The sequence below is a fragment of the Polypterus senegalus genome, chromosome 3 (assembly GCF_016835505.1).
Source record: "Polypterus senegalus isolate Bchr_013 chromosome 3, ASM1683550v1, whole genome shotgun sequence".
Lineage (NCBI taxonomy): Eukaryota > Metazoa > Chordata > Cladistia > Polypteriformes > Polypteridae > Polypterus > Polypterus senegalus.
Window position 1 is genome coordinate 80,014,274 of NC_053156.1, and position 13,009 is coordinate 80,027,282.

Genomic DNA, 13,009 nt, shown 5'->3' on the forward strand with positions numbered 1-13,009 from the left:
GTAAATTAAAACTGTTTGTTGTAAATAAAAAATTATTTAAAAAAACTCCAAATGTAACCAACATAACAGTTTAGTATATTAATATGATGATTTTCCTCTCATATGAAAAATGTATTACTGTACTTGCTAAACCTATTTTTTAATTAAAACGTTCAAAAAGTGTGTGTCTCACACTGTACTTAATGGTGAATTTTAAGTTTTAATAACATTTGTTAAAATGCAAACATTTGTAGTTATAAAATGGTCCAAAATATTTTTTCCGGAGCATATACATATTTAGTACACATTTATGGTTGCATCAGGTTCCTAGTCTGCCAGTGTGGCCATTTGTAAATCTTTCATCCATCCATCCTGGTCGGGTCGCGGGGGCAGCAGCTTAAGCAGAGAGGCCCAGACTTCCCTCTCCCGCCACTTCTTCCAGCTCTTCCAGGAGAATCCCAAAGGCGTTCCCAGGCCAGCCGGGAGACATAGTCCCTCCAGCGTGTCCTGGGTCTTCCCCGGGGCCTCCTCCCGGTTGGGCGTGCCGAACACCTCACCAGGGAGGCGTCCAGGAGGCATCCTGATCAGATGCCCGAGCCACCTCATCTGACTCCTCTCGATGCGGAGGAGCAGCGGCTCTACTCTGAGCCCCTCCCGGATGACTGAGCTCCTCACCCTATCCTTAAGGGAAAGCCCAGACACCCTGCGGAGGAAACTCATTTCAGCCGCTTGTATTCGCGATCTCGTTCTTTCAGTCACTACCCATAGCTCATGACCATAGGTGAGGGTAGGAGCGTAGATCGACTGGTAAATTGAGAGCTTTGCCTTACGGCTCAGCTCCTTTTTCACCACGACAGACCGATGCAGAGCCCGCATCACTGCGGATGCCGCACCAATCCGCCTGTCGATCTCACGCTTCATTCTTCCCTCACTTGGGAACAAGACCCCGAGATACTTAAACTCCTCCACTTGGGGCAGGATCTCTCCCCCAACCCTGAGAGGGCACTCCACCCTTTTCCGGCTGAGGACCATGGTCTTGGATTTGGAGGTGCTGATTCTCATCCCAACCGCTTCACACTCAGCTGCGAACCGATCCAGAGAGAGCTGAAGATCACGGCCTGATGAAGCAAACAGGACAACATCATCTGCAAAAAGCAGTGACCCAATCCTGAGTCCACCAAACCAGACCTCTTCAACACCCTGGCTGCGCCTAGAAATTCTGTCCATAAAAGTCCATAGGAGTTACAGAACTCCTCCTTGAACCGTCACCTTATCGTGGTGGAGGGGTTTGCGTGTCCCAATGATCCTAGGAGCTATGTTGTCCGGGGCTTTATGCCCCTGGTAGGGCCACCCAAGGCAAACTGGTCCTAGGTGAGGGATGAGACAAAGAGCGGTTCAATAAACCTCCAATGAAAATAAAACTGTGGACGACGCTTTCCCTTGCCCGACGCTGGTCACCGGGCCCCCTCTGGAGCCAGGCCTGGAGGTGGGGCTCGATGGCGGCGCCTGGTGGCGGGCCTGCACCCATGGGGCTCGGCCGGGCACAGCCCGAAGAGGTAACGTGGGTCCTCCTCCCCATGGGCTCACCACCTATGGGAGGGGTCAAGGAGGTTGGGTGCAGTGTGAGTTGGGTGGTGGCCGAAGACTGGGACCTTGGCGGTCTGATCCTCGGCTACAGAAACTGGCTCTTGGGACGTGGAATGTCACCTCTCTGAAGGGAAGGAGCCTGAGCTAGTGCGTGAGGTCGAGAGGTTCCGGCTAGATATAGTCGGACTCACCTCGACACACAGCTTGGACTCTGGAACCAATCTCCTTGAGAGGGGCTGGACTCTCTACCACTCTGGAGTTGCCCCCGGTGAGAGGCGCCGAGCATACTTATTGCCCCCCCGACTCGGAGCCTGTGCATTGGGGTTTACCCCGGTGGACGAGAGGGTGGCCTCCCTCCGCCTTCGGGTGGGGGGAAGGGTCCTGACTGTTGTTTGTGCGTATGCCAACAGCAGTTTGGAGTATCCACCCTTTTGGAGTCTCTGGAGGGGTTGCTAGAGGGCATACCTTCTGGGATTCCCTCGTTTTGCTGGGAGACTTCAATGCTCACGTGGGCAATGACAGTGAGACCTGGAAGGGCGTGATTGGGAGGAATGGCCCCCCCGATCTGAACCCGAGCGGTGTTTTGTTATTGGACTTCTGTGCTCGCCACTGATTGTCCATAACGAACACCATGTTCAAGCATAAGGGTGTTCATATGTGCACTTGGCACCAGGACACCCTAGGCCTCAGGTCGATGATCGACTTTGTGGTCGTGTCGCCGGACTTGCGCCATATGTCTTGGACACTTTCGGGTGAAGAGAGGGGCGGAGCTGTCAACTGATCACCACCTGGTGGTGAGTTGGCTTCATGGTGGGGAAGATGCCGGTCAGACCTGGTAGGCCCAAACGTGTTGTGAGGGTCTGCTGGGAACGGCTGGCAGAGTCCCCTGTCAGAAGTAGCTTCAACTCCCACCTCCGCAGAACTTCAACCACGCCCCGAGGGAGGTGGGGACATTGAGTCCAATGGGCCATGTTCCGTGCCTCTATTGTTGAGGCGGCTGACCGGAGCTGTGGCCGCAAGGTGGTCGGTGCCTGTCGTGGCGGCAATCCCCAACCCGCTGGTGGACACCGGCGTGAGGGATGCCGTCAAGCTGAAGAAGGAGTCCTATAGGACTTTTTGTCCTGTGGGTCTCTGGAGGCAGCTGATAGGTACCGCAGGCCAAGCGAACGCTGCTTCGGTTGTTGCTGAGGCAAAACTCGGGCATGGGAGGAGTTTGGAGAGGCCATGGAGAACGACTCGGACGGCTTCGAGGAGATTCTGGTCCACCGTCCGGCGCCTCAGGAGGGGAAGCAGTGCAGTGTCAACACCGTATATAGTGGGGATGGTGCGCTGCTGACCTCGACTCGACGCTGTGGTCGGTGGGAGGAGTACTTCAAGACCTCCTCAATCCCACTAACATGCCTTCCACGAGGAAGCAGAGCCTGGGGACTCTGAGGTGGGCTCTCCCATCTCTGGGACTGAAGTCACCGAAGTGGTCAAAAAACTCCTTGGTGGCAGGGCCCCGGGGGTGAATGAGATACGCCCGGAGTTCCTTAAGGCTCTGGATGTTATAGGACTGTCTTGGTTGACACGTCTCTGCAACATCGCATGGACATCGGGGACAGTGCCTCTGGATTGGCAGACCGGGGTGGTGGTCCCCCTCTTTAAAAAGGGGGACCGGAGGGTGTGTTCCAACTATAGAGGGATCACACTCCTCAGCCTCCCTGGAAAAGTCTATTCGGGGGTTCTGGAGAGGAGGGTCCGTCGGATAGTCAACCTCGGATTCAGGAGGAACAGTGTGGTTTTCGTCCTGGTCGCGGAACAGTGGACCAGCTCTTCACCCTTAGCAGAGTCCTGGAGGGTGCATGGGAGTTTGCCCGACCGGTCTACATGTGTTTTGTGGACTTGGAAAAGGCATTCGACCGTGTCCCTCGGGGAATCCTGTGGGGGGTGCTCCGGGAGTATGGGGTACCGGACCCCCTGATAAGAGCTGTTCGGTCTCTGTACAACCGGTGTCAGAGCTTGGTCCGCATTGCCGGCAGTAAGTCGAGCCCGTTTCCAGTGAGAGTTGGACTCCGCCAGGGCTGCCCTTTGTCACCGATTCTGTTCATAACTTTTATGGACAGAATTTCTAGGCGCAGCCAGGGTAAATCTTTCCTGATAATGGGAATATTTTGTTGAAGCAAGAGACCTCCGAAATAGGGTTCTGAAAAGAGGGTAATTGCAGAGTGTTATGCCAGTAGAAAAAAACCCTCTAGTCAGGTGTTTTAATCTGCACTCTTATATATTTTATCCAAGGCTAAATGGATTATACTCAAATATTTGTACATACCGAGTTTACTGAATGTTTTTAAGAAGCCTTCACTTGTTTGCTTTTACTTGAGAAAGCAATATCATAAGACTACACGTTAGCCAAACATATGGAGAGGCAATAAGCCTCTTTCAGTCAGCATTTCATATCTTAATTCAGAACATTATCCATGTGTATGCATCTGCTGCATAAGTGCACATAAAGGAAATGGTGGCAATGAAAATTGTAGTAACAATTTCTTTCAACGTGTGGTAAGAATTTAGCGCAACAAGTGTAATTTATTTGCTATTCTTTCCATTTCTGTACAGGTATATAGGCAAAAAGAACTGAATAAAAAATACAGCAGGCATTTAAACAATGTGATACAAACAGTATTTGCTCTCATGTTTATGGTGATAAAAATTATCACAAATTTGAATGATTAAATCCAACACAGTCATTCTTTTTAATATAAAGTAGTTTAATAAACATGAATAAAGAATGTAAACATTAGAAACATGTTGGAGGGATTTATTTTTTTCCGAATTATATTCTTGTTGTTTTTTTTTTTTTTTTTTTTGTGTTTTTTAAGATTTTTGGATTTTTACTGTTTTTGTTTTCAGTGTGAAATTATGTGTAATCAGCTACAATAACACAAATAATAGTGTTTTGTTTTTCTTTTTATTGAAATTTATTGAAATTGCACAAATTGCATATACATACTTTTCATTAACAAGAAGAAGATAAAGGTGTAAATGGAATCCCTACATGAATACCTGTATATTAATTATAGTTTAGTACATAGTTGAAAGTAAATGTAAGTATAAATAAAATTGGCAACGTAAAGCATTTTAATTTGCCAAACTAAAAGTCCTTCCATTTTAAAGCCCTTTGTCATGGTTTTTGGTTTAACTTGGTGCTTTACTCATTTGACTTATTTCCTTCTCATACACACATTCCATTTAAGCACGTGACTATTAGTTTCTTGCTGTTTTGCTCACTGAGTTACTCTCTCTTGTCTGTAATTAGTGACTTGTTAACGTTGAACGTTCTGATATGGACAGCTGCTCTGACTGGGAGGTACATGCTGTCTTGTATCGTTCTAGTGTTTGGGGAGATCCACAGAAAGAGAGAGAGAGATAGAGGCTATTGTTTGAGGCACAGTGTAGAAGTGCTTCAGAAAGCTGTTGCCTCAATTCATAAATATAATATTACTGTACCCTGAAATCTGCAATTTTCTTAGTTGTTTTGACATTGATGGGGGTACCTATTGCTATTTGCCTCGACATTTTCCTTTGTAGCCCCATGCTAATAGCTAAGCCTTTGCAAAAAAACATGGAAGCATGGCATAATTTCTGTGTAGAAAAACATTCCTTAAAGTATTAACAAATATGAACATGTTATCCAATCCAAGGGCAAAATAACTCGTATTGTAAAATATGATCAGAAAATTTATAATGCTCTCTGCCAAGCCTCCAAATTCCATGTATTTCTAAGGTTATTTCTGAAATTATTTTTTTGTGTCACTTTTCACAATTCCATTTATTTTCTGTGAATCACATAATTTATTGGCCCCTATACTCAGTGTTTTTGGAGTTACATCACAGTGCATTGAGTGTATTACTAGTTTTAGGGAACAATTGCTTTTCCTGACCCAATCTTAATAGCTCCTTTTTGAGCACAATTGCATGAACAGGCCTAAATGTTATGTATATCGGTGTTAATGGAGTAAGATGCAGTCACACACTGTATTTGACAAAATATTTCTTAATACTATTTTGTATTTACATAATCTGAACTTCATTAAATTTTAAGGAAGAAATAATGATGGTCATTTGAAAATGTGTAACATCTTTTGTAAACATGTTGAGAATTCAATGCATTTAGTATATCTTACACTGCAGTTACTTCATTTAAGTAAACTACATTCTTGCACGGTTTTGTTTACCATCACTTAGTGTTTTGTTATCTAACATGACTGTAAAGGCTAGGATATTTTAATCATTGCCACATAATATTTAGTTTAGCTTTTCCAAAATAACATGTTGTCATTTAGCTTATAAATTTGCGATACTAGTTTTCACATGCAAAAATATCACTAAATATAACTAAATTTCATGGTTTGTGGTTCGTGTTATAATGTAAAAATGTGAATTAATCATATAATGTCATTTTAATTATCTGCCTTTTTCCTTCTAAGATAATGCTGATAGCAGTACAATACATGCTGTGACCTTTTTAAGAACAGATGAGGTCCTTACAGTCAATTCAATTGGTCAGCTAAAAATGTGGGATATCAGGCAAGGAAACAAACCTTCACAGATTTTGTCCATGTAAGTGTATTATTTTGGAAATGGGTATAAGTTGTGATATTCTGCTTTAAAACTCTCTTTTCATTAAGGTTATTTCTCTGTGACCCTAAATATTTTTAATGTATTTATTTATTTGTATTTTAGAACTGGAGACAGAGTGCCTCTACATTGTGTTGACAGACACCCAAATCAGCAGCACATTGTAGCAACTGGTGGCCAGGAAGGAATGCTGTGCATATGGGATGTTAGGCAAGGAACAGTGCCTTGTTCACTTTTGGAAGCACATTCTGCTGAAAGTAAATACACTTCATTTTTTGAAGAAAGTCTTTCATTCAAGTGTTTTAATTACATTTTAGCATCCTATGACAAATAAGAAGTTAACTTAGTGGATCAGGGTTAATATATATATATATATATATATATATATATATACACACTGTATATTGCGGAAGCCGGCCCAGACACAAACAGTTGGACACCGAGGTTCAAGCACCAACACACAATTAATCATATTTACAGTGAAACACACAGCACACAACCCAGTACCCCGTACCAAACACCACCAAAGTCCAGGCCTTTCAATAATGTCTCCCTTCAGGTCTGCCTCCACTCCTCTCCTCCCGTGCTCTCTTTCTTCCTCCTGGCTCCAGCCATCGAATGGAGGGAAGTGGCCCCTTTTAAACCCACCCAAATGTGCTCCAGGTGCCTTCCGAAGAGCTCCTGCTGGCACGCCCTGGTGTGGCGGAAGTGCCGGCTGTGTACGCGGAAGCACTCCAGGTGTCCCTGGTCTTCTTCCCCCCAGCACTTCCGGGTGTGGCAGAAGTGCCGAGGGCCAGGGCTCCTGAGGCATCTGGGCACTCCCTGGTGGTGACAACGGACCCCTATAGGGTTGAGCTTCCATGCTCCTTTCCCGTGGTCCCCAAAGCCTCCAGGGTAGTCGCACCCTCGTGTTCTGGAGGAGGCGTAATCCCTCCTCCAGTCCTTCTGGGCATCCCAGCTGGGTACCACCCCCAGCCGCTCGCCACATATATACAGTGGGGCAAAAAAGTATTTAGTCAGCCACTAATTGTGCAAGTTCCCCCACGTAAAAAGATGACAGAGGCCTGTAATTTTCATCAAAGGTATACCACAACTATGAGTGACAAAATGAGAAACCAAAATCCAGAAAAGAATTTATTTGCAAATTATGGTGGAAAAAAAGTATTTGGTCACCTACAAACAAGCAAGATTTCTGGCTCTCACAGACCTGTAACTTCTTCTGTTAGAGGCTCCTCTGTCCTCCACTCGTTACCTGTATTAATGGCACCTGTTTGAGCTCATTATCAATATAAAAGACACCTGTCCACAACCTCAAACAGTCACACTCCAAACTCCACTATGGTCAAGACCAAAGAGCTTTCACAAAGGACACCAGAAACAAAATTGTAGACCTGCACCAGACTGGGAAGACTGAATCTGCAATAGGTAAGCAGCTTGGTGTGAAGATATTAACTGTGGGAGCAATTATTAGAAAATGGAAGACATATAAGACCACTGATAATCTCCCTCGATCTGGGGCTCCACACAAGATCTCACCCCATGGGGTCAAAATGATCACAAGAACGGTGAGCAAAAATCCCAGAACCACATGGGGGGACCTAGTGAATGACCTGCAGAGAGCTGGGACCAAAGTAACAAAGGCTACAATCAGTAACACACTATGCCGTCAGGGACTCAAATCCTGCAGTGTCCCCCTGCTTAAGACCGTACATGTGCAGGCCCGTCTGAAGTTTGCTAGAAAGCATTTGGATGATCCAGAAGATGATTTGGAGAATGTCATATGGTCAGATGAAATCAAAATAGAACTTTTTGGTAAAAACTCTACTCGTCGTGTTTGGAGGAGAAAGAATGCTGAGTTGCATCCAAAGAACACAATACCTACTGTAAAGCATGGGGGTAGAAACATCATGCTTTGGGGCTGTTTTTCTACAAAGGGACCAGGACAACTGATCCGTGTAAAGGAAAGAATGAATGGGGCCATGTATCGTCAAATTTTGAGTGAAAACCTCCTTCCATCAGCAAGGGCATTGAAGATGAAACGTGGCTGGGTCTTTCAGCATGACAATGATCCAAACACACCACCCGGGTAACAAAGGAGTGGCTTCGTAAGAAACATTTCAAGGTCCTGGAGTGGCCTAGCCAGTCTCCAGATCTCAACCCCATAGAAAATCTTTAGAGGGAGTTGAAAGTCCATGTTGCCCAGCGACAGCCCCAAAACATCACTGCTCTAGAGGAGATCTGCATGGAGGAATGGGCCAAAATACCAACAACAGTGTATGAAAACCTTGTGAAGACTTAGAGAAAATGTTTGACCTCTGTCATTGCCAAAAAAGGGTATATAACAAAGTATTGAGATGAGCTTTTGTTATTGACCAAATACTTTTTTTTCACCATAATTTGCAAATAAGTTCTTCAAAAATCAGACAATGTGATTTTCTCGATTTTTTTTTTTCTCATTTTGTCTCTCAGAGTTGAGGTATACCTATGATGAAAATTACAGGCCTCTCTCATCTTTTTAAGTGGGAGAACTTGCACAATTGGTGGCTGAATAAATACTTTTTTGCCCCAGTATGTATGTATGTATGTATGTATGTATGTATTTATATATATATATATTTTATTTATATTTATATATATATATATATATATATATATATATATATATATATATATATATATATATATATATTAATCTTGAGATAGTAAAGTCCTAATACAATAAACCAAGGGTATGATGTTAAACGGTCTCCTTAAAAAAATGAATTTAATTAAAAAAAAAAAATTTTACACATACATTCATATACACACATAGTTATAATTAAACCATAAAAAGTGGCCGAGAAGGGAAAAGGATGTATAATTACGGTACCAGTATCATTGCTACCGGATCAAATATCCGGTAAAATCTTCTTTGCCGTGACAGGATGTGACTCACAATCGTATTTCAAAAAAGTGTCGGGATCAGTTTTCTTAGCTCTTTTTCTGCTTTCTTCATAGGGGTAAAAATGTAGAGCTTGCCTTGAATGTCCACTTGCAGTTTGGCAGGATACAAGAGGCTGTATCTGATCTCAGCTTTCCGTAAGCACTGTTTAATGTTGTAAAAAGTGGAACGTTTAGCAGCTGTTGAGGGTGAGAAATCAGGGAAAATACGAATGTGGTTATTTTCAAATATCTCTTGTTTTTGTCTGAGAAATACCTTTATTTGTAATTTAGTTTGTAATTTTTCGAAAAGCACAATAAGAGTCCAAGGTTTAGAGCTATTTGATCCCTGTATGCGGTAAGTTGCTGCTATCTCAGTGTCTGATTTGAAGTACTCTCCAATTATTTTAGAGAATAGTTCAGCTATGAATTTCAATGGGTTTTGACTTTCACGATTCTCAGGGAGACCTTCGATGTTAACTCTTTTAGGGCTAATTTTTTTTTTGTTTCTTATCTCCCAGGGCTGAATATTTTTCCAAAAACTAATATTTTTTAAAAAAGAGCACAAAGCAATTGTTTAACATATCAAATCAACAAAAATATTTACTTTTGACAAATGTTACTGTCTTGCATGTTGTATGAGCCTGAATACTCTATGATTTCACATACATATCACATACATTTTACACAGTAAAGTCCTGCAAAGTCTGATCTCGCTCAAAGCAGCCAATTTCAGTCATTGCCACATTGCACTGCTTACAATACGTTTTGCTTTGGTGCCTACTTTTCAATTGTCTGTTGCTGCACTTTCTCACATATATTGTTAGTGTGTACTGTAGAGAGACAAGTCACCCTTTTGCCATCGTGCCATTCCACTGCCACCAAGTTTTCTGCCCGCATGAAAACCGTATTGTCACCTCTTTTCATCTTCTGAAACTTTATGAACTTTATGCATGGCATTATAGCCTGGCTCACCCCATGGGATTTGCTTCTGTTTATTACAGAAGTGAATAAAACTTTGCAGCAGCACGTACCTATCACCATGCTGCATAACCTGTCCAAAGCCACCAGGGGACAAAGCACGTTTGGACCAATGCTCCCTGAAGTTATATCACCGGTTCTGTCCCATCTCTATTTGTAATACCACAGCACGCTTCATCTCGTCTTTTGTTGTGGGTTTACCCTTTGAAAAACGAGAATGCGATGCAAACGCAGCCCGCGATTCAAAAAATTTCTCTGCCTACCAGTTTATCTCGTCTGACAGTAGCTGAAAAGCAGCATCAGGAGAGAGCAGCCTGAAGTACAGCAGCTGGTGATCTGTCGTGTCCAACAGCAAGCCATGCCGTCTTGTGAAGTCCAGCAGCCAGATCGGCTCTCAACGGATCAATGTCTGTGTATTTATCCCACGCGAACCTTGCCGTAGAGCGCGAAGCGCTCAACTGGCAGCAGATCCACTGGCGCGCATCGGCTGGTGTTTGATCAGCTGATGCCGGCTTCTCACTCTCTTTCTTGATCTCCTGATCACTGTCAATAAAATCCGATTCTTAAAAATCAGAGTCCGACTCCGCGATAATGCGCAAAACATTGTAGCGGTGCCACATAGTGTTTAAATGTCAGTGCTGTGTGTGTCTCGTTTCATTGTCCCATTGACTACGTGTATGTGTATCAGTTAATGTTGTCCCCGTAAAGGAGGACGGATGATGGGAGGAGTTCACAATCACTAATCTGGAAAACACCTGTAGATCAATTAATCAATTACTGCCGTCACGGACTATTTAAGGAGAAGAGGAGGAGACGAAAAGAGACCAGCACGAGGAGAGAGAAGGAGAACAACCAATACGCATTCACGATTACAACCTGCCTGCCGTTCATTCCATTGCGCTTTCATCCAGTTTGTTTTCATTCATCCGACTGCCTTTCAACCTGCTTGCCGCTGAAGACCCCGGGGTCGAATCATCATTCGCCGCACGCCAAGGAATCACGGTGAGGTTGTTCCAAACGCCGGGAAATACAAACATTACAATCGCCATTAATCAGTACCCGTATTCAGGACATTTATTCACGTATCGGACTCAAGTTCATGATCATTCTGTTTGCCAGTCATTTGTCGTTTGTGTGGTGTGTGTTATATGTTACGTGGACAAGGGAGGGGATTTGTATATATATATTGTCAGTTTTGCTTTGGGATTGTTGGGGTGGAGGAATATTTGAGTGTACATTTGTCTTGTGGCGTGTCTTGTCTCATTTAATACATTTATTCCTGTTTAATTTTACATTCTGCTTATTGTCTTTGCATTTCAAACCGTCGATTGTGGGGAAAGTTTATCTGTGTAGGAGTACGGCTTGACAGGAAAGGTTTCTCAGTCAATTATCCAGGCCACAGGTCTTGGAGGTGTAGCTGCCGGCTGGGAATAAGGGGTCGGCCGTTACATAAGTGGTGCCCTCTCTGAGGAATCTTTATTTAATTCGATCACTGTCTGCCTTTAAATTTTCCCCAAAATATCATGTCTTTAGGGCGTGCGAGCAGGACGACACCATTGCTTCGCCGGTGTGATGATGGAGTAGCCGGGCGCGCACGCCACGGTCAGAGCGTGTTCAGCGGTGCGAGAGGTGGTGGATTCTTTGCAGTCGCTGTACCTCAAGATCACCGTGGACCTGAAGAGGAAGGCCTGGAGGACGTCTCGCCTCTGTGGGAGGATCTGGCGCAACAAATGACCCGGCTGGAGGAGAAGATCCGCGAGGTTGCCGAAAGTACGCTGGAGCGCGAAGCAGCCTTGCGGGCTCGCATCAGCAGCTCCCAGGAGGAAATGAAAGAATACATCAACGAGCAAGTTCAACTCCTGGGCGGAAATGTGTTGTGCCTCCAGAGGCGGGATCGACGCTGGCAAGATTCTCTTCAGGGGAAGTCCAAAGGTGTCTCCAGAAGATAAGACCGCCGCCCCATCATTCAACGCCGTGCACGTATCTCGGGAGGAGCGCATACCTCAATCGGCCATTTGTTCCTGGGTGCCTGTCTTTTCCCAAGTTAGGGGCTCCTATAATGTCGATGATGTCCTGAACTTTGTGGAGGAGGGGAGGCGTACCTGGCCGTTAACCCTCTAACCCCGGAAGAGCTAATTGGGGTGATAGGGACATCCCTCTCGGACCGTGCGGAGCTGGTGGCTGACGGCCAAGAAGACTATTTTCGACTGGGGATCCTTTGTCGATCTTTCCTCGCGCTTTTCTTCCGAAGACTACGAGACCGAACTGGAGGACAAGCTGCGGTCCATGGTGCAACTACCTTCACAAACCATCCGGGACTTCGCCTATGAATACCGGGCTTTGTGTTTGAAGTGGCGGCCGCTATGGCTGAAGAAGAGGTGGTCCGCCGTCCTTAATGCCTGTAACCCGCGGTTAGCTGGGAGTCTCAGGGGGGTGGTGGGATCGGTGGAGGACTTGGTGAGGGTAGGCTCCCAAGTGGAACGGGACTGGGGAAACTCAAGACGTACTGGCACAAAGTTCAGGCCAGTACACGAGAAACCCAGCCCCTAAAACCACAACGAGCCAAACCTTGCCGGTCGGAAGCCGATCTCGCCATTATGCAAGCGAGCACGCCCCTTCTGATCGTCCCAGTGAGGCTGCGGGGTGGCAGATGGATGCGGTGGTGGATACCGGGAGCCACCATACTTTAATCCGCTCAAGCATGTGGGAAAAGATTAGCCGACCGACAGACAAATTAACATCTGCCCCGTCCGTCCGATTTGTATTGGCGGATGGGAGTGAACACAAGGCCCTGGGCAGAGTCCCCTTGAGGTACAGTGTACTCGCCACCACCTGGGATATGGATACGTATGTCCTGGAGGACCAGCACCTGTCAGTTCCGTTACTCCTTGGGCTGGATTCTTAGCCACCATGAGGATGACCA

The 13,009-nt window shown here is 45.2% G+C and overlaps 1 protein-coding gene across 1 annotated transcript in view; it reads left to right on the forward strand.

Annotated features, from left to right (window-relative positions):
• Window positions 1–13,009, forward strand: part of nup43 (nucleoporin 43) — a 39,662-nt gene that overhangs the window by 17,623 nt on the left and 9,030 nt on the right. Inside the window, exons 5-6 of the mRNA XM_039747506.1 lie at window positions 6,036–6,168; window positions 6,292–6,443. Coding sequence (XP_039603440.1) covers window positions 6,036–6,168; window positions 6,292–6,443 — 285 coding nt within the window. The remainder of the gene's footprint in view (window positions 1–6,035; window positions 6,169–6,291; window positions 6,444–13,009) is intronic.